This window comes from Perognathus longimembris, chromosome 23 (assembly GCF_023159225.1).
Source record: "Perognathus longimembris pacificus isolate PPM17 chromosome 23, ASM2315922v1, whole genome shotgun sequence".
Lineage (NCBI taxonomy): Eukaryota > Metazoa > Chordata > Mammalia > Rodentia > Heteromyidae > Perognathus > Perognathus longimembris.
The window spans coordinates 29981862-30004253 of NC_063183.1; the positions used below are offsets into that span (position 1 = coordinate 29981862).

A 22392-nucleotide genomic window follows, 5' to 3' on the forward strand; every position below is an offset into this window, starting at 1 on the left:
GGCGGCCGCGCGCGGCGCTCCAGGTCCCGGAGCGTGTTGTGTTTTGTTTTGTTTTGTTTTGTTTACGCCCCTGTCAGGACTCGGCCGGGAAGCCGCGGCCGAACCCCTCGGCGAGGTGGCCCCGCCCAGCCCGCCGCCGCCGCTGCCGCCGGTGGTGGTGGTGGCGGCGGCGAGGAGGAGGAGATGCGCGGCGACCCCGCGGCGACGCCGTCCCAGGTAGGGCGCGCCGCCCCCGCGCACGCGCACGCGCACACGCGCCTACGCGCGCGCGCCCCGCCCACGGCGGCAGCGGCAGCCCCGGCTCGCGTCGGGGCGGGGTGGTGGTGGTGGTGCTGGTGGTGGTGGTGGTCACGGTGGGGAGCGCGGCGGAGGGGGGGGGCCGCCTTCCACACGGGTAACGGGGTTTGGTTTCCCCCTCCTCCTCTCCCCACCCCGCCCCCGCTCCCACGTCCTCCCCGCAGGATGGGGAGGGACGCGCGGCGCTGCCCTCGGGCACTGGCGCGGCCGTGAAGTAGCCGCGGGGCCGCCCGCCCCCGGAGCCGCTCTCCGCGGACCCCCCCCCCCCCCGCCCCGGGCCTCCTCCTCCACCACCACCACCATGGCCGGCTCGGGCGCGTGGAAGCGCCTGCGCTCCCTGCTGAGGAAGGACGACGCGCCGCTCTTCCTCAACGACACCAGCAGCGCCTTCGACTTCGCCGACGAGCCGGGCGACGAGCCGGGACTCTCCCGGTTCAACAAACTCCGCGTGGTGGTGGCGGCCGACGAGGACGCCGCGGAGCTGCCCCCCGCCGCCGAGAGGCCCCTGAACGGCGGGGGGACGCGCGCGCGCCCGGCCCCGCGGGCCTCCGCCGCCGCCGCCGCCTCCGCCGCCGACGACGACTCCCTCCTGGATCACGACCTGCCCCTGACCCGCAGCCGGCTGAGCCTCAAGGCCGAGGACCCCTGCGACGCGTGCAGCCGGCGCCGGGAGCGGCTGAAGCAGAGAAAGGTGAAAACCAGGTTGACCATTGCTGCCGTTCTTTACTTGCTTTTCATGATTGGAGAGCTAGTAGGTGAGTTGGGTGCTCAACTCACATTCTGTCGGTTTGACGTTGCTTTTCTCTAACCCTCTCCCCCCCCCCACCCCACCCCCAGCCATCATCTGTCCATCCGAGCCGCACTTCACTTTTGAGTGGACACTGCCAGGATTTGAGGTGTCCCCCCCGCCCCCACCCCAACACACACCTAAGCTTGTCAGTGGGTTGAGTGGCTCAGGATGGGAAAAGCCGTGTCCCGTCGTTTCCCGGCCCCCCCCCCCCCCCCCGCCGCCCGCCCCGGGATTCCAAAGTGCAACTTTCCAACCATCCAGGACAACCTAAACCTCCTCCCGGGGTGACTTGGCTGTATTCCAGTTCTTCCGGTTCTTACACACACACACACACACACACACACACACCCTGGCTCATCCCACTGTCAGGTGAAGAACATCATCTTCGTGGTGCATCCGGTCACTTTAAAAAAAAATCACAAAACAGTTCTGATCAAACACCAGGTTCGTTTGTTGCAATGTTGAAAAAATAGTCAAAAGTGGCCCGAGTCGTGGAACTCGATGTTGGTGAGCACCTGCTCCTCCCTTCGGCCTTCTTAGGGCCCCCCTCCCCCCCTTTCCGAAAGCCCAGAAAACGGTTAAGGTGATGGAGGCTACTTTGATGGCTAATGGGAGAGCCAAAATCCACAGTTTGAGACTTTGGGTTGGTTTGGTTTGATTTCCTCTACATTTTGGCTTATTTGGTCTTTATATACAATCTTTAAAAAAAAAATTGATAGCCACGAGGCTTGCAGAGTTCAATACTACCAACTAGTTAGGAAAGTTTTTTTGCTATAAGGGGAGTCTGAAATTACCGTGAAGGCTTCTCATTTTTTATTTATTGCAAATAATATATTCTTTCTATAAGATAAATTCTTAGAGATTATTTTTTTTAACCATCATATTGGTGTATAGTTGACCCCCCATAATACAAGGGGAATTGATTCCAGGATCCTTCAGGAAACTTTAAATCTAAGAATACTAAGCACCTTTTGCCAGTCGGTCCTGGGGCTTGGACTCAGGGCCTGAACACTGTCTGGCTTCCTTTTGCTGGAGGCTAGCACTCTACCATTTAAGCCACAGCACCTTTTCTGTCTTTTTCTGTTTATGTAGTGCTAAAAAATTGAACCCAGGGATTCATGTATGCTAGGCAAGCACTCCACTGCTAAGCCACATTCCCAGTTCCATATATATATATATTTGAAATGCAGATATTTGCATTTAACCCATATAGGTCTCTATAGACTTTAAACCATTTCTAAATTACTTTTAATACCAAATATAAAATGAATGCTATATAAGCATTTAGCAAAGAAAGAAAAAGAAAAAGTCATCCATGTTGAATAAAGATGAAGTGTCTTTTTAAATGTTTTTGATCAATAGTTGGTTGAATCAAAAGATGTAGTTATTAGATTCTGTTCTCTCACCTGGCTGTGTCTGATATTGAAAACATTATATAAATATTAACTCCTTTCAACAATAAAAAAGAAAGATGCAGAGCCCATAGATAAGAGGGCTAACTGCCAATTTAGTGACAGTTTATAAAGTAATATTAGAACAGGAAGATGATTCTGTCATGTTGTTCTGAGAATGGAACAGAATAAGAATAAAATTGGAAGCCCAAGCTTATAATGCCCTACTGGTAGTTCTACATAGAAAATTGTATGTACATTTCCTACCTCATTCCATTCCTCAATGTTTACTTCAGTCTCACTGATTGTTCTCTTCTCAAGACTCACTGCTTTCTTGCCATTCAGGCCTCCCACTGCTTGACACCTTTACTTCAGTAGTTTTCAGATTTTTTGACCTCACTAAAGTAAGAAATACATTTAACATTGTGATTCCTGTAGGCATGCATACATGCATGTGCATGTACATACATATACACATACATGTGCATAGAAATATCTGCATAACTGAAATAACTTTGTGCCATGTATTCTAATAACTTTTTCAGTTATATCCAGTCCACTAAACTAGTTTCATGGTTGTCTTCAAGATCAGGACTTTACGGGGATAGCCTTTTCCCAAATCTCTTGACTAGTTTCTGATCATTTGTGTCTCATCTCAGAAAGATCTCAGCTGACTATTTCTGACTATCTAGGGGGATTTCTTTCTTTCGTTCTCTTTCTTTCTTTCTTCTTCTTTTTTTTTTTTTTTTTTGCCAGTCCTGGGTCTTGAACTCAGGGCCTGGGCACTGTCCCTGAGCTTCTCAAGGAATTGAACCCAAGGGCTTCATGCATGCTAGGTAAGCACTCTACCACAAAGCCACATTCCAGCCTAGGGAGATTTCTTGTACCCTTCCCTTTTCAACTGTCAAGACCCTCAGCATCTGAGATTGTTTGCCTCCACTGTAATACAGGCTGAATTCACAGAATTAACAACAGTAACTGGGGCTGGGAATACGGCCTAGTGGTAGAATGCTTGCCTCATATACATGAAGCCCTGGGTTTAATTCCCCAGCACCACATATATAGAAAATAGCCAGAAGTGGCACTGTGGCTCAAGTGGCAGAGTGCTAGCTTTGAGCCAAAAGAAGCCAGGGACAGTGCTCAGGCCCTGAGTCCAAGGCCCAGGACTGGCAAAAAAACAAAAAACAAAAACAAAGAACAGTAACTGGCTGGGCATCAGTGGCTCACGCCTGTACCCTAGTTACTCAGGAGACTGAAATGTGAGGATCACAGTTCAAGCGTTCAAGGCCAGCCAGGGCAGGAAAGTCTGTGAGACTCTTTCTCCAACTGACCATCAGAAAACCAGAAGTGGTGCTGTGGCTCAAGTGGTAGAGCCCTAGCCTTGAGCTGAAGCATTCAGGGACAGTGCCCAGGCCCAGAGTTCAAGGCCCATGAACAACAAAACAGTAACTGACATAACTTAGTAAGTTTTTGTTGAATTGTTTTGGGGTTTTGCTTTTGTTTGGGGCCTGTCTTGGGGCTTGAACTCTGGGCCTGGCACTGTCCCTGAGCTTTTGAGCTCAAAGGTAGTAAGCACTCTGCCACTTGAGCCACAGCCCTACTTCTTCTTCTTCTTTTTTTTTTTTTTTTGCCAGTCCTGGGGCTTGGACTCAGGGCCTGAGCACTGTCCCTGGCTTCTTCCCGCTCAAGGCTAGCACTCTGCCACTTGAGCCACAGCGCCACTTCTGGCCATTTTCTGTATATGTGGTGCTGGGGAATTGAACCCAGGGCCTCATGTATACGAGGCACGCACTCTTGCCACTAGGCCATATCCCCAGCCCCATCACAGCCCTACTTCTGGCTTTGCGGGTAAGTTGGAAATAAGAGTCTCAGGGATTTTCCTGCTTGGGCTGGCATTGAACCAGCTTGGCTGGCATTGAACAATTTTCCTGCTTAAAGTTTTAAACGTTGGGCTGGGAATGGGGCTTAGTGGTAGAGAACTTGCCTAGCATTCATGAAACCCTGGGTTCGATTTCTTAGTACTACATACACAGAAAAAGCTGCAAGTGGCACTTTGGCTCAAGTGGTAGAGTGGTAGCCATGAGTAAAAGTAGGTCAGGGACAGTGCCCAGGCTCTTGAGTTCAAGTCTTAGAACTGGCACAAAAAATAAAATGTTGACTTAAGTAAAATATTGTTAAGATACAATTGCAATGACTTCCCATTTCTGAAATCTCATATTTGGCAAATGTTGTTTTGTGAAAGTTACAGTAATTTTTCTCCTTTCAAATATTTTTTAAACCTTTTATTGTTTGTTTGTTTTTGTTTTTACCAGTCCTGGGCCTTGGACTCAGGGCCTGAGCACTGTCCCTGGCTGCTTTTTTGCTCAAGGCTAGCACTCTGCCACTTGAGCCACAGCGCCACTTCTGGCCATTTTCTATATATGTGGTGCTGGGGAATCGAACCCAGGGCCTCATGTATACGAGGCAAGCACTCTTGCCACTAGACCATATTCCCAGCTCCCAACTTTTTTTTTCTTATTTATTGCCAAAGTGATGTACAGAGAGGTTACAGTTTCATATGTTAGGCCTTGGGTACATTTCTTGTACTGTTTGTTACCTCCTCCCTCATTCCCCTTTCCCTCTCCCCCCTTGAGTTGTTCAGTTGGTTTACACCAAATGTTTTTGCAAGTTCTTTCAAATATTGCCTTAGTTTCAAATATAGAATCTTTTGTTGAATAATACAAAGATAATAGTCCTTAAGATAGGCATTAACAGTATTCACATTGTGACAGAATTTGGTCATATGAAGTACATATTAAAAGTATGTCCAAATCACAGGTAAGGATCATATATAGGAAGTATGGAGTAGTGAATAACCAAGTAATTTAATGATCTGACAGAGGATACTTGATTTTGAACCTTGGTTTTTAACTACTAACACTCTTGAGATATTGGACAAAGTCCGTTCCTTGCTTTGTTCCTTCTATTCAGCAAGTACTTTCTGAGTACATACTGTATCCCAGGCCCAATGCCACATGTTCTAGATAACTAATGGAGAACAAAAGTCTTAATTATTTCTACTATCTGGAGCATTTATAACCACACAATAATAACCACACATTAATAACCACACAACTAAATTCAGATTGTCTTAAATACTGTGGTGAAAAAGAACAAGAACTATAAGATAATAGCCAGTAAGACAGTTTATGCATGAGTGAGGTTCATTTAAACAACAACAACAACAAAAAAGGCGGATTTGCCCAAGCAAAGAGAACAACATGTACAGAGATCCCAAGGGCATCATCTCCTTAAAAGAAACTTAAAAAGGAGGCCAATCTGGCTGGAATGTGGTAAGCAAGCATGGCGGACAGAGGAAGATAGGAGGACCCAGTAAGCAGGCCCTGACAGGTCACACTGCATGAGTGTAGCTTTCCTTCTACGTGTGCTGGGAATTCAGCAAAGAGTTCCAGCAGGAGAGTGAAATGATAGGATTTACCTATTAAAAAGGTCACTCTGCAACTGGTGCCAGTGGCGCAGACCTATAATCTTGGCTGCTCAGGAGGATGTGGTCTGCGGATCAGCGTTTAAAGCCAGCCCAGACTGAAAAGACCCAAGACACTTATCTCCAATTAACACCCCCCCCCCAAAAAAAAAACAGCAGGAAGTGGAGCTGTGGCTCAAGTGGCAGAGCACTAGCCTTGAGCACAAAAGCTCAGGGTCAGCACACAGACCTTGGGTTCAAGCTCCAGGATGGGCACACGCATGCACACGCACACACACACACACAAATCACTGTGGCTATTATGTGGACAAAGGATTAAAAGGTACAATAATGGGGGCAGATGAGCTGTTGAAGAAGTCAGGCAAGAAGAAGTTATGTTTTTTACTAGAATGGAAGTAGAAAAATGTACTGACAGAAATAGTCCAGAAAAAATACTGAAAAAATTGACTGCTCATTTGGATATGGATGTTGAAGAGATAGCAATGTCAGGAATAATTCTGAAGTTTCTCACCCAAGCAGCTGACTGCATGGAAACCTTGTTTATGAAATGGACAGATAATAGCCCCTTCCCAAGAGAGGGCTCAAGGGTTGTTTTAGATATTTGTTAATTTGCACATGAAACAGTCAAGTGGAGATGTCTAGTAGGCTATTAAATAAGAGTCTATGGTTCAGATGACAGGTTAAAGGAGAGAAAGAGTATGTGATATCACAGAAATGGGGAAAATTACCTACAGAGCTTAAATCCTGTGGAACTCTGAACAGGTGTCCTAAAATCCAAGAAAGTATAGCAGTACCCCTTCCTTAGTCTCATTTTCATTTTCATGGTTTTACTTTCCATAGTTTTAGTTAACCACAGTCAGCTACAGTCTCAAAATATAAAATGGAGAATCCCAGAAACAATCCATGAACTTTAAATTATTCACTATTCCAAGTATTGTGATGGAATCTTACACCATCCAGTTCCGTCCTGCCCAGAATGTGAATCATCCCTTTGTCTAACATGTCAGCACATAACTTTTATTATGTTATATTGTTCTATTTTATTTCTTGTTAGTATCTTATTTTACCTAAAAAACAGCTTTTGAACAATAAAAATGTAATAGAACGTTAAAAAAGAAAACTGCAGAGAAAAGTTAGAAAATGAAATCACATGCTTTTTCAGGGTAGAGTTGATAAGACTAGAGAAAGGGGAGGGTGGTGCGAGATTTATCTATGAGGGAAGATACTGTAAGATTACCAGTGGATATCTGAAATCATGGCTCTTACCAGAACCTAATAGGTAGTCTTAGTCCATTTTCTGTTTCTGTAACTGAATACCACAGATTGAGTCATTTATAAAGAACAAGAGTTTGTTGGGCTATGATTCTAAAGAGTGTGAAGTTTAAAATCAGGTGGCTGCATCTGGTGAGTTCCCTCTTTGTATAGTCCCAGGGCAGTACTCTATGTCACATGGATATAAAGCAACAGTCCCATCAAGTTAGAGTCCTACCCTTGTGGTCTCATTTATCCTCAGATACCACCAAAGGGGGAAGATTCAGTTTCAAACATCTTAATAACTCATAGTGGGGATTAGATATCAACATGAGAGGGACATTCAAACAAAACCACTACTGTACTTATTTTTATACATTATTACCTATGTGTTTCATTCATTCATTCATTGGGGCTTGAACACAGGCCCAAGCTTGCTAGGCACTCCCTACCACTTTAGCCATTACCCCCAGCCCTCTTTGTTTCAGTTATTTTTCAAGTAGAGTCTCTAGTTCCTTATCTAGATTGTGATCCTCCTACTTGGAATCTGAAGCATACATCTTTACACCCAGCTTTCCTTTTAAGATAGGGTGTCACTAACTTTATGCCCAGACTGGCCTTGAACTATGATCTTCCTGATCTCAGCCTCCTGAATAGCTAGGATTCAAGACGTGAATCACTAGATCGGGCCAGAACATGTCTTCTAAAACCACCTTTGTTCCTCTATTTAGAACATTGCTACATATCCAAGTTAGTGAGTTATTTTCTGTCTGTTCTTTAGGACTAGTCATGCACATTTGTGAATTCAGTTTTGTTTTCAAACTCTCCTGAAAAAGTGAGCACTTAGCTTTTCTTCAGCTTGTTGCAATTTAGATGTCATAGCTATTGATTCACTATAATAGAATTGCTGGGCTGAACAAAAGCTGCAGTACTAACACACATTTCTCTTTGTATGTATACTACCAAATTAGCAAGCGTTTTAGGAGTCATTGACTCCTTGGAGAATCTGTTAAAAGAAATGGATTTTCTTACCAGAAATGTGTGCAGTGGACCCTGTATATCCAAAGGTTTCACATCGTGGATTCTACTATGGGTCAGAGAACAAAAACAAAAAACACATTGCTGCTGAATATGTCTAGACTTGCTCTCTTGTCATTATTCCCTAAACAATGGTATATAAGAGCAATTTGACATTTATATTGAGTTATTAGTCATCTCGAAATGACTTAAAATATAACAGGAGGATGTGTGTCAGTGTTTGTAAATGCACTGTTTTATATACTTTATATACTTTATATACACTGTTTTATATACTTTATATACTTGAACATGCTTAGGTTTTTTTTTTGTTGTTGTTGTTGTTTTTGGCCAGTCCTAGGCCATGAACTCAGGGCCTGAGCACTATCCCTGGCTCCTTTTTGCTCAAGGCTAGCACTCTGCCCCTTTAGCCACAGCGCCACTTCTGGCCGTTTTCTATATATGTGGTGCTGAGGAATCAAACCCAGGGCCTCATGTATACGAGGCAAGCACTCTTGCCAATAGGCCATATCCCCAGCCCATATGCTTAGGTTTTGATTAGAGGAGTTCTGGAACCAGATCCCATGGATACTGAAGGATGACTAGACACATAAGTTATGTTTGCATAAAATGTCAGAATACTTTGATTTAACAGGATAAAGATTTAGTCCACCGATTTCTGTTTTGTAGGATGGTATATATTTGTTTGGATATGTATGGTTGGTTCACTTTTAAAACTTAACTTGTTTGTCCCTTTCTCCCTTACTCTAAGGTGGATACATTGCGAATAGCCTAGCAATTATGACAGATGCACTTCATATGTTGACCGATCTGAGTGCCATCATTCTCACACTGCTTGCTTTGTGGCTGTCTTCGAAGTCACCAACCAGAAGATTCACTTTTGGATTTCATCGCTTAGGTAGGTAATTGTTTTGACCTATAATGTCTTATACTAAAACCATAATGAACTATAATCTTGATTAGCTGCAGTCTTTATATAGTTTTAACTTGTTTGAACCAAGCCAGCACAATTACAGATTTATGTAAGCCATTAGGTTTAACTCATTAATGAGCACTAGCTTCTTCCTTTTCACCTTAAGAATTTCAACCAAAGCTACTGAAAAATGGATTTTAAGTATTGTAATATGTGTAATGTGTACAAGGCACAGGTATGACTGACCTTTACTGCAGCTTTTGTATCAGCATCTTTCTGCAGTGCACTCACGTTTTTATTGGCCTATTTTGAGCAGAGTTAAATAGCCAGGCACCAGGGGTTCATGCCTTCAATCATGTCTGTAACTACTTAGGAGGGTGAGCTCTGAGGATCAAGGTTCAAAGCCAGCCCAGGCAGAAAAATCTCTATAAACTCTTTCTTTGTTTTCTGTTTGTTTTTTGGGTTTTTTTGCTGGTCCTAGGCTTGGACTCAAGACCTGGACCCTATTCCTGAGCACTCTACCATTTGAGCCACAGCCCAACTTCTGGCTTTTTTGTTTTTATTTTTGTTTTCTGTGCTTCTTCAGAGATAAGAGTCTCTTGAACTTTCCTGCCCTGGCTGGCAGTGTGTCTTTACTATCAACTAGCTCGGTATTACTGAACTTTAAAGATTAAAAATGTTCACTAGTTTAGTAATCATAAAGAGAAACTTAATTCTTACTCAATTTCCTTTATTGTAATTAATGTTTGAGAATATGGCTATTTCTACAGTAAATTACTGTTTTTGTCCTTTGCCCATTTTTCTTGTAAGTGGTTTGCTTCCCCATTGATTTTTCTCTTTTTGTTATCATACATTAACTTGTACAAGGAGTTCTTTGTAATATTTTCACACATGTAAACAGTGTTTCAGGTCACTGTCCCCTCCATTAATCTCCTCCATCTCACTCGCCCTCTTAAAACAGTTCCAATAGGTTTCATCACTCTTATTTTCATACATGTAACTAAGTTACATGGACCATGTTCATCCTCATTCACCCTCTTTTTTTGCCCCTCCTCTTGCCATTGCTGCCACTCCCCCATCCCTGTCTGCCATTCTTTTTTTTTTTTTTTTTTTTTTGCCTGTCCTGGGGCTTGAACTCAGGGCCTGGCCTCTGTCCCTGAGCCTCTCTGTGCTCAAGGCTAGCACTCTACCACTTAAGCTACAGCACTACTTCCGGCTTTTTCTGTTTATGTGGTGCTGAGGAATCAAACCCAGGGCTTCATGCATCCTAGGCACTAGGCAAGCACTCTACCACTAAGCCTCATTCCCAGCCTGCTACACATTTTTTAAAAGTATATTTTTTTAAATAGGAAATTAGCATTGTAAAAAGAAAATTCTACTGTGCATCTTTTAGCCAGGTACTGGTGGCATAATCCTAGCTACTCAGGAGGCTGAGATCTGAGGATCACTGTTTGAAGCCAGCCCAGGCAGGAAAGTCCATGAGACTTTTATCTCCAATAACGACTCAGAAAAAGCCAAAAGTTGCGGCACTGTGGTTCAAGTGGCAGAGCGCTAGCCTTGAGCACAAATAGGCTCGGGGACAGAGCATAGGCCCTGAGTTCAAGCCCCAGGATCTGCAAAAAAGAAAGAAACTGGTCTGTGGTTATATGCATTACAAGTATTTTTCTCAGCTTGTCATTGTTCACCTGTATATGGTCTGCAAGTGTACATAATTGAGCTATGAGTGGAGAGTGAGAAGGGATGGGGATGAATTAGTACAGGATCCACATCATTCAAGCTGCTGATAACTCTTTTAAATGAGAAAGAAAGTTATATTGAAAATGGTATAGTGCTTTTACCTACTTAGAAGAACGACAATAAAAGTAAAAGACTGCTGTAGTTGATAGGAAGTGTAAAAACTGTGCTGAAAGTATATGTTTTATATTTCCTTCTAGAGGTTTTGTCAGCCATGATTAGTGTGCTGTTGGTATATGTACTTATGGGATTCCTCTTATATGAAGCTGTGCAAAGGACTATTCATATGAACTATGAAATAAACGGAGATATTATGCTTATCACCGCAGCTGTTGGAGTCGCAGTTAATATAATGTAAGCTTGGGTTTTATCACATAATATTTCCAGGTATTATAAACTTTGAGACTATTATACATACATTCATTCTGACTGTGAAGTGATAGTGTCATAGTTTAAAATGTGTATATAGTCCCGTTTTTATAAATGTTAGTGTTCTTACAAATGTTAATAAAAGTCAAGACATAATAAATTCCTACTTAGCTTGTTCAGGTATACTGGAGTTTGACCAATAGTCAAGATTTAAACAGGATAAAGTTGTTGTTTTTGTTTTGTTTTGGTTTGGTTTTTTTGGCCAGTCCTCGGCCTTGCACCATCCTGGCCTGAGCACCATCCCTGGCTTCTTCCCGCTCAAGGCTAGCACTCTGCCACCTGAGCCACACGCCCCTTCTGGCCGTTTTCCATATAGATGGTGCTGGGGAATCGAACCGAGAGCTTCATGTGTAGGAGGCAAGCACTCTTGCCACTAGGCCATATTCCCAGCCTAAAGTTGTTTTTTTATTTAACATTTGGCTAGATCTTTTAAGCTGCCAACTTATTTTCCTAAAAGTACTAAAATTTTAGGTTATATACTTCATTATTTAGATTGGAGAATCAGCCAACTTTTCTTAAAAAGGCTAGAAAGGAACTGTGGGTATAGTTTGGTGGCTGACATCTTGCTGGTATATGCAAACAAGGTCTGTGTTGTAGGAAGTAGAGCTGACTCCATCTTGACTAAGGAAACGGTAACAATTGTTAAAATGAAGTAAAATACTAGGTCAACCTGACCCCCAAATTCTGCTTATGTAAATGGTTTGCTTAACTTGTTTGTTGCTTGCTCTACCCCCCCCCGCCTCCCCTCCCCCCTCATGTCAACCTCCTACATCTGTGCCACACTTTTACCTTTATAAACCCCAGCTCGAGGACTGTTGTGGTTCGCAGTTTCAGCTCCCGAGTCTGTGTTGCATCCCTGGCTGGTCAATTTTTTTTGCTTCCCCAATAAATCCATCTTTTTGCTTGAGACTGTCTCTGAGTGGTGGACTCTTGGAGGGACGTGGGATCTCCTCCCTCGAACCCCATAACCGTCTGTAGTCCAGTCTCTAGAACCAACAAAAAGAAAAAGAAAAAACCCACATGGTAAATATTTTAGTCTTTGAAAGTTATAGTTTCTTTTGAAGCTATTGACCTGCTGTCACAGAACAAAAGCAGGCACATTCAGTAGGTGAACAAATGACCATGGTTGTATTCCAGTAAAACTTTATCTACAAGAACAGTAAGCCAAATGTGCTTTTCTGGCCATAGTTTAAGCACTCACTGCCTAATGGCTTCTAGTCAAACTTAGAATTAAATCAAAAGCCCCTACAACAGCCATTTTGTTGTTGTTGTTGTTGTTTTCTTGCCTGTCCTGAGGCTTGAACTTAGGACCTTGCTTAGCCTTTTTGCTCAAGGCTGAGCTCCACTGCTTAAGGCATCCATTCACTTCTGGCTTTTTGCTGATTAACTGGACTTAAGAATCTTTCTGATTTGACTGCCCTAGGCTGGCTTCAAACTAAGATCCTCAGATACCATCCTCCTTTGTAACTAAGATTTTAGGTGTGAGCCACTGTCACCAGCTCAGCAGCCTCGTAGAACCTGGTATGTCTCCCCAGCGGACCTTCCAGCACTTTTTGCTTGCTGTATTCAGGCCACAGTAGCTGTTTTGGTTTTGGTTTTTCAAGTACATGGAGCAACTTTTTCATCTTAGGGCCTTTGTCTGCTCTCTGCCCTGAGCACTTTGACACTGTTAGTTCCTGACTTTGTTCAGGTCTCTGTTCAAATGGGGGTGGAGATATGTCTAGCTGACCCCAGCATCTAGAACAGTACCTGATACATAATAGGTATTCAAAGATTTATTAAGTGAATGAGTTCTTTGCTGTCTCATTCATTTCTGACTAGTAGCAAATATTTCAATCAACCCTTTTAGGGAAAATAATAATGTTTTCTTTTATTTTTGACAGAATGGGGTTTCTGTTGAAACAGTCCGGTCACCATCACTCCCATTCCCATTCCCTGCCTCCAGCCTCTCCCAGCACAGGTTCTGGTGGACACAGCCACGGGCAGGACAGCTTGGCAGTGAGAGCCGCATTTGTCCACGCCCTGGGGGATTTGGTACAGAGTGTCGGTGTGCTCATCGCTGCGTACATCATACGATTCAAGGTAACAAAGTCACTTCCTGTCAGCACTGAAACTGAAGCTGGTTTTCTTTCATCAGCATGCTGCATACGAGTGCCAGTTCTCTGCCTGGGTGTAAGCTCAATAGCCATGCAGTGTATTACACCAGTACAGTTTATTTACATTGGTGTAAGCTTACCTGGCCAGGAGTGCAGTTCTTTTCTTAGCAGTAAACACGATGGTATCACCTCATCAGGTCTTATCTAAATTTGGCTTTGAATGGCGCCTTCTCACTGTCGGCCTTGTCACTGAACATGGTCTAGACTAGAATCTAGATCCAGTCTTGGCTCTGCATGCCCCTCAAATCTAAATTTGAGTTCCCTCTTCTTTAATCCTTGTAACTTTGATATTTTATGATTCTGGGTAGAAGACATAGAAAAGGTACAAAGGGGAATAACATAGCAAGCAATTAAATTTCTAGAAATAGGTCCCATGAGGAAAATCATTTAAACAACATTAAGAAAGAGTGGAGATGTTTCCAATTACAGTATTTGGGTTTTAAGAGTAATCTCTAGTCTACTAAAGAAATCCAAAGAACAGGGGATGTGTGCCTTGCTTTGCTTTATAGACTGCTTGTTTTCTACATTGAATCGAATGCCCTCATCTGTTCTTTCAGCCAGAATACAAGATTGCTGATCCCATCTGTACATACATATTTTCACTACTGGTGGCTTTTACAACATTTCGCATCATCTGGGACACAGTAGTTATAATATTGGAAGGTAAGAACTCACTACTATCTCCTTTGTGTATGTATTCATTGGAGATTGGGCGCTCGAGGGAAGGGACGCTGGGTAGGAGTTGTCCTTTATATTTTGCTTGTATTTATATGGCTCTGTAACACTACCATATGTGTATTGAGCATTTATGTACTCATGAATTCTCTCATACATTGTCTCTTAGGCCCTGATTATAAGTAAAATAGGTAGGCAGAGAGTACATAAATTATTCTCATTTATAAACAAGATTATCCAGGCACCAGTGGCTCATGCCTTTAATCCTAGCTACTCAAGAGACTTGAGATCTGAGGATTGAGGTTCAAAGCCAGCTTGGGCAAGAAAGTCTGTGAGACTTTGTCTCCAATAAACTACTAAAAAAAAAGAAGTGGCTCTGTGGCTCAATTGGTAGAGTACCTAGAGAGTATAAAGAGGCTCAGAGACCACACCCAGGCCCTGAGTCTAAGCCCTAAGACTGGCAAAAAAAAAAAAAAAACCACCAAAAAACAAAATATAAACAAGATTATGGTTCAGAGGGGTAACAACTGAGTGAGGTCACACTGCTAATAAACTGGAGCTAGGACAAAAATGCAACTTTTGGTTCTTAATGTGATTATGTCTTTTGGTTTATGTAACTCCTTAATCCTATTTAATGTGTGACTTTGTTGTACTGATGACAGACTTTATTACTGATAGCATGTCTAAGCATGAAAATGAAAGTTCTCAACAGTAGACTTACTATTATTGGATTTTTTTTTCTCTTCTTAGTCTGTTCTAGCTTATCTGTTAAACTAAGTATTCTAATTCGATTGGCATTCTCTTCTAGTGGGAAATTATAGCTTTTTTAAGGTATTATTAGCGTCGTATGTTTCCTATATTTTTATAAAAACGTGTATATAGTTTATGTTAAGGTATTAATATAGTTTAAAGTGTTGTTTAAACTGAAATTGCCAAAGCCATTTGTTTTCTTTGAATGTAGTTTAAAACTTTTTCCTTACAAGGTAAGAAATTTACTTATGAATTATATATTCTGAACTAATAGGTGTACCGAGCCATTTGAATGTAGATTATATCAAAGAAGCCTTGATGAAAATAGAAGATGTATATTCTGTGGAAGATTTGAATATCTGGTCTCTCACTTCAGGAAAATCCACTGCCATAGTTCACATGCAGCTAAGTATGTTGCTGATAGCAAATGTAGGTCTGCCTGGGGTGGGTGGAACTTCTGTCTTTGGAATTAAGCATGTGACCTTATAATTAAGTAGCATGACTTTTCTGCTGAAAAGATTTGAGGGAGGGGAAAAGCCCTTCAAAAGGTAAAAATACAAGTCACTGTTAATAGCAAAATAGTAATTTTTTTTATCTGTTTGGGAGGACAACACAAATTATCTTGAGATTAAAGACTTAAAGAATTTTTACCATGCTCTTGTACATAAGTAAAGCTAGGCTCTATGTTTATTTTTTTAAGTCATATCAGAGTGATTCTTTTTTTATTTTTTATTAAAATAATACAGATATATAGTTTAAGTGCATAAGAGCTTTTCATTGTGCCACTGTTCTTTCTCTACATGAGATGAACTGGAGAGATTTTAATAGTGAACTCACTTCCCTAGCAGGAAAATCTTAGGTAGAAGTAGACTAATGACAGTATGCTCAACAGTATAGTAAGGTTGTTTCTTCCCTGTGTCTTACTCACCAATACGTAACTGTACAATAAATAGTAATAACATTTTCTTGACATTGCAGTTCCTGGGAGTTCATCTAAATGGGAAGAAGTACAATCCAAAGCAAAGCACTTATTATTGAACACATTTGGCATGTATAAATGTACTATTCAGCTTCAGAGCTACAGGCAAGAAGTAAACAGAACTTGTGCAGACTGTCAGAATTTCAGTCCCTGATTGTACACGTTTGGGGGCCTACTGCCTTATTTATCCACAGTCATAGACTTGAGAGCAATAAATGCAAACCTCCGTGAGAAAGTGAAATTGCTAACAGCTGTGTCCATAGCAAGCACCAGTCTCAAAACAATCACTCCAGCCTGCCTATCTGAGACTCTGTTCAATGTAAAGTGAGTCGTTACCATGATTGTTGGATGAAGATGTTTTCAAAATACTGTTTACAGAATGAGATGTTACTCTACAGATACCTCATGGAAGACAATCCAATACCATACTTCATTATTTGGACAGAATATATGTCTTCAAGGAAGCATCAGAATTCAGTATTTGCATTTAAACATACTTTTTAAAGGCCATTTTATATCAAGCCAGTGCTAGCAAACTCAGTTGTATTTTTTAAATTATGTAATCTTGACATCCAGCTTCTAGATTGCTGCCTCTTTTTACCAAAATTATTTCTCAACAGATTTCAGAAAGTACTAGTAATTATCCAGAGAAGGGAATAAGCATGTATTCCTATTTCAGAACTCTTCATTTCACAAATAAGTTTTAATGTTATAGTTATACTTAACAGTTTTTCTAGATATTACTGAGTCTTGAATCTCAAAGTTAGTGGGTTTTTTTTTTTATTATTTGTTATCTTGTCAGAACAGAATCCTCACAAATTATGGTCATTGTCATTAAGTTATTTAGAAAATACTTAAAATTCTGAATGGCAAAAATTAGGCTTAACCTCAAGTTACCATGTGATTATTTAAAGCAAAATAAAGAAGGGAAGATGAGATATGGAATATCTTCCTAAAATCACTTTCATTGTTTGTAAAATTGTCTTAAGATCAATTAAGAGACTAGCAATGATCATCTGTCCCTTTAAGAACTGCCAACATTTTGTATTGTTTGCTTGGTGCTGTATGAGCCTCTGAGAGTAACTACAGGGTTACAGTTGAGTTTGACCCCTTGAAAGAGAGTATCTGGTTTATGATAGGGGTTAGAGATCTTTGGTGGAAACCCCAAGATAGAAATTTGAAGTTTTCCAGAGGGGTTAGAGGAGATAGTAGTTTGAGAAAACAAATGGTAACAGTTTTTGACTGTGTGTGTGTGTGTGTGTGTGTGTGTGTGTGTAAGAGAGAAAGAGAGCAGGAGAGCACACTGGGATAAGGATGGAGGCCAAATCTGCCTTGTAGAGACACCATAATATTTCCAAACTGAAGACAACCTAATTGGGAACTGATGTGTTAAAGAGGTAGCTGCGGATATTCATGTTTCATTTTGCAACCATTTTTTTGAGTTGATTTTGTGCACACTAGAACTCCCTGTTCAATATGATTCTTGGCTCCCCAAAGAGTCGGAGTAGAGTAACAATGTGCCAGCCAACTTCTGAATTAAATTTCTAGGTGGATGTTCCAGATGACTTATAAATGAGGAACTGGAAACAGAATTCACCTTCTTACCACATACTTTATCTAAAAGCAAATAAGGAGGCCTGAATTTGCCTAAAAGGTTGCTGGGAAAAGATAGTATTAGAGTTGATGGTATCTGGGAAAATTCAGTACAAGATTTGAGGACAGATGTATTTATTTTGCCTCTTGTACTCTGACAAAAACCCACAGAGAAAGATGTTAACTTAGCAACTACAGACAGGGACTGCATAGCTTCTGACAGCTCTGATGATGAGCTATAGCACGTGGTGGTTCCACCTCTCAGCTGCGCCCTGGGAAACTTGTTTCTTACCCTGTGAAAGCAGGGGCTGAGTTAGACAAACACAGCATTACTAATTTTGTGCTTGCAAAACACATCACAGCAGTTCTTCAGTACAGTGTTTCCTAAGTAATATTTGTATACATGAATCTGAGTTATTTGCATACTTTTATCTATATTTCACAACTCTGGCCAGGTACAGATCCTTTTTGTTTCACTGATGAACTTGCTTCCTTGAGAAATGTAATGGGAATGCAGTTGAATAAGAAATTTCTGAGATATGATATGCAGTACTGGAAGCTATTGTAATTCCAACACACATTTCCTCTAGCTATGCTTCATGTACTGTGAGGCCATATTTTTACAACTATAGTCTCCATGGGTACTGTGGGCCAACTCACTGGATGTTTTATTTTGCTGACTTTTTTCCTTGGATACTTGTGTCTGTTCTCTACTACCAAGCTTCCTGCACTTAGGAGTCTTCTGTCTCTCCTACCCAGGTGCCCCAACTGGCACCTTGAGTAGAATCTTCCCAGAGTGGACACAGGCCAAAGCAGACACAAATACATGAGCTGAGCTTATTTTTCAGAGTATGCACTACTAGGAAATGTGTTTTTCTGGTGAGAGAGGGCCTTAAAAAAAACAAAACAAAAAAACCTAACCTGGTGATTGTTCCTGACTTAGATTGCTATAAACTGAACTTCATAAAGCTCATGAGTGAGACAGCTGTACCCCAATGTCAGCAAGCCCCGCTACACATTGTCTTTGAGATAACCATTTGATTATAAAAACAAAACATAGTTGAGCTACGTGACTGGCTCATCAGAACAAGAATTGGAACCCATTATAAAAAGTCTTAGGCGGTTTTGCTGTTCACTACCTTGCATGTAGTAAATACAAAGTTACAGAATTTGGCCCTAGATAAAAGATTATTTCCCTTGGTTCAGGAGGCAAGTCTGATCTGATAATTGGGGAAACTTAATATCTCTAGCCGGAAACTGTTTGCAACTCTTAACTCCAGATAAGTCATGTGAAACCTGTCAGCCAGGGCTTTAGATCTGGTTTCTCGGTCACGAGTCGAGTCTGGTGGCTCGTTGGTGCAAGAGCGTGAAGATGAAAAGTTGTGGGAGTTCCTCAGGGTTGGGCTGTGTTGTGCGCGTTGGCCAGCCAGTCATTGTGCTCTCTCGCTTACAAGTGGTTTAGCTCCTCTTCCAATAATCACATTGTAAGGACCAACAGCTATTTCCTGATTTTCTTTTAGATTGGATAACGTGTGGAGGCTTTCCTAGCTAAATCTGTGATAGTGTCAAATTTAATTATAACAACATAAAATTGAAATGTGCCAGTATGTCAGATTTTCCACATTCATTCTGGAAGATGCTGTATATTTGGAAAGCTTAGCCTTCTCTAAATAAATGTTATTAAATAAGCCATATCACAGTATAAGAAGTTGTATATACTTTTCCATATTCCCCTTTAGAAGCCAAGTAATTTACAAATGATTGATTTTAGAAAGATTTTTGAGACTGGGGTTTTATCCATGTAATTAAGATCAAACTATATGTACTGTATTTGCGATTTCAAATTGTAATTTCCTATATGTTTATTAATAAAGTGTCATTTTGCCATGTGGTTTATTAAAAAAATGTACAGTCCGTTAAATCTTTGTTCTTTTCCTTAATTGTAGTAGGCCTTAAGTCATACTCTTAATAAAAAGCATTGAACATTGTAACTACCTAGTTTTATGATCTCAACACCCCCTTACAAGTTTAACCAGTAAGCCTGAGAAGAATTTTCCAGATAGCGAGATACTAAAAAGCGCCTTTCTCCCTTGCTGTCAGTCGCTTGAAATGTTCCTCCACTATCAGAAAACAGGGTGGGAGGGAAGGACAGAAAACAAGCCAGCGGCACATGGTCTCTGGCTGCTACCGCAGGGCACAGCTGAGGAAAGGAGCCAAATGTAAACTGTTTGCTACTTGGAACTTCGCACGCCGTGTTTACCAACCCCTGGGGTAGAGTTGTACCACTATACGGCCCAAACAGCATCTGCGGATGCAGAAACTTCCTGAACCCATTTAGAGTCTCTGAGGCCTTCCATCACTAGCAGTTCTTTTCCACCTTTGACCTTGACTTCTTTTTTATTCATAACTTTTTGCATCCGGGGCAGAAATAGAGCAGAGTAGTAGCAAGATTCCAAATACCCAAGTCTAGTTAGACTCTGTCTAATATCTGCTGCCAGAGAAATAGCCTCAGAAGACCATGATCGCCCCAGTCGGTAAGTATAGGTCTCAACATAAAAGCGCATTCACTTGATTTTTCTTTTCACAAAAAAGGAAATGAAAATATAAAGGGATAACTTACATGGTTGTTGCCAATTGAGGGCTCAACTGGTTGTCAGGTTGTTAGAATAATACCTTCTTTGACGTTTTCCAATTACCTAGAAAATTACAACTACATCTGAGAAAGTGTAACACAATATGGTGGTAGTGACATCTTGGGAAATACAAGTTTTTATTGCCTGCCTGTATTTCTATGCTGATTTGTCATTTATTTTTATCCATGTGAGATACTAAGTTCTAACTTGGAGGAACAGCCTTGCATGCTGTTATTTAAGATACACTTTACGCATTCGTATATTAAAACAGTGTTGGGAATATATGTATGGAATTGGCAGTACTAGGGACTGAACGGGACCTCCTGCTTGCTAGGTGGGCACCCCGCCATTTGGGCCACACCTTCAAGCCCCCCTTTTGCCTTATTTCCTTTGCCATATTACTTCAGCAGTTGGACAAAGGGGTTTCAGTTCAACTCGTCCGTTTACAAACGCTATGCATCTTGATCACCACCTCCCCATCTCTCCCAACCCCATCCGTGCCTGAGGTATTCTCAAGATAGGCTCTCACTTTCCGCCTGGGGAGGCCTGGAGGGCACATCCCCCACGCCCAGCTAACTGAATGAGATAGAATCCTCTGAGCTGCTCTGCCGGGGCTGGCCATGAACTGTGATCTCCTGATCTCAGCCTCCCAAGTAGCCAGGATGACAAGCTTGCGCTCTCATACCCTGCTTCTGGGTTATTGTCAACTGTGGTCCCCCAAGCAATTATGAAACAATACTAAGCATAGGTAAGAAGTGTGAAGACTTAACGATAAAATCTCTATAATATTAGGAAGTTTAAAATGTCAACCTTGGGCTGGGAATGTGGTTTAGTGGTAGAGTGCTTGCTTGCCTAGCACGCATGAAGCCCTGGGTTCGATTCCTCAGCACCACAGAAACAGAAAACGCCAGAAGTGGCGCTGTGGCTCAAGTTGTAGAGTGCTAGCCTTGAGCAAAAAGCTCTGGGGGCTGGAAATATGGCCTAGGGGTAGAGTGCTTGCCTTGTATACAGGAAGCCCTGAGTTCAATTCCTTGGCACCACATACACAGAAAAAGCTGGAAGTGGCGCTGTGGCTCAAGTGGCAGAGTGCTAGCCTTGAGCAAAAAGAAGCCAGGGATAGTGCTCAGGCTCTGAGTTTAAGCCCCAGGACTGGTTAAGGACAAAAAAAAAAAAAAAAAAAAAAAAGCTCTGGGACAGTGTCCAAGCCCTAAGTTCAAGCCCCAGGACTGGCCAAAAAAAAAACAAACCAAAAAACTCAACCTCTGTGAAATGGTCCCAAAGGTATGCCTACACAGCAGTCTGGTTAAACAGGTTTTTCTGTGTGACTTTCACAGAACTCTACAGACTGCAAAGTTTGGTCCAAGGCTATTCCCAGTACACACCGAAATCACATGGTGTGAGTTACTTCATAGCTTCTATGTCCCCAGTCTTGAACTTTTCAAAGATTTGTTCCGGTTTGGTTGTCAAATTCCTATCATCTGTGTTTTGCCTGCCAGCATGTACAGAGTGGTTTGTGGGGTTTTATTTTGTTATACTTTTGTTCACTTTAACAAAATGTTGACAGAGTAGGAAAAAAAAATGTTTATGGGTTGGTTTTTCTCCAAAATATATTGAGCTGTTTTTCATTGGTTTGTTTTGTGTTTAGCGTTTGTTTTTGTCAGCCTGGGGCTTGAACTCCGGCCTGGAGTTCACAACAAGGGGCTTGACCAGGGACAGGCCTGACTCTTTCTGCTCAAGGCAAGCGCTCTACCACTTTAAGCCACAGCTCCACTTCCAGTTTTTAAGTGGTTAATTAGAGATAAGAGTCTCATGAGGACTTTCTGTCCCGGCTGGCTTCGAACCTCAATCCTCAGCTCTCAGCCTCCTGAGTAGCTAGGATCATCACAGATGTGAGTCTCCAGCACCCAGCAATATTGAGCTATTTCTTGGTGTTATAAAAAAAAATAGTAGGATTATTTGAAAATAGGAAAAAATTTAGAGACTTCATGCAATCTTGGGAAGCTCTGGAGAAAGCCACCTTCGTTCCCTCCAGGGACCTGGGGTGTACAAGGTGACCTTGCTCTGCTTCGTCAGCTTTCCCAAGCATACCTGCCAGCCGCTTAAATCATCTCTGAACAGAGTTCACCGTGAACCTTTGGTCACAGTCAGGACAGGAAGGAGGACCGGGGTGTGAAGGTAAGACCTAGTCCCTGGCTAAGGGACTCCTTTGCCATCGTCACCTGAACCGGCTAGAGGGAAACGTCTCCGTTCCAAGTTCCTAGCCAGCTCACGGTTTAAAC

At 42.0% G+C, this 22392-nt stretch overlaps 1 protein-coding gene across 1 annotated transcript; it reads left to right on the forward strand.

Moving 5' to 3' along the window:
* The first annotated feature begins 558 nt into the window (after nt 1–558).
* On the forward strand, nt 559–19401 carry Slc30a4 (solute carrier family 30 member 4). Its single transcript, XM_048332598.1, has 7 exons — nt 559–1052; nt 9003–9149; nt 11099–11252; nt 13211–13409; nt 14041–14146; nt 15183–15317; nt 15887–19401. Exons 1-7 carry the CDS (start codon nt 599–601, stop codon nt 16039–16041), a joined length of 1350 nt encoding a protein of 449 aa, XP_048188555.1. The 5' UTR covers nt 559–598; the 3' UTR covers nt 16042–19401.
* Nucleotides 19402–22392: the final 2991 nt, after the last annotated feature.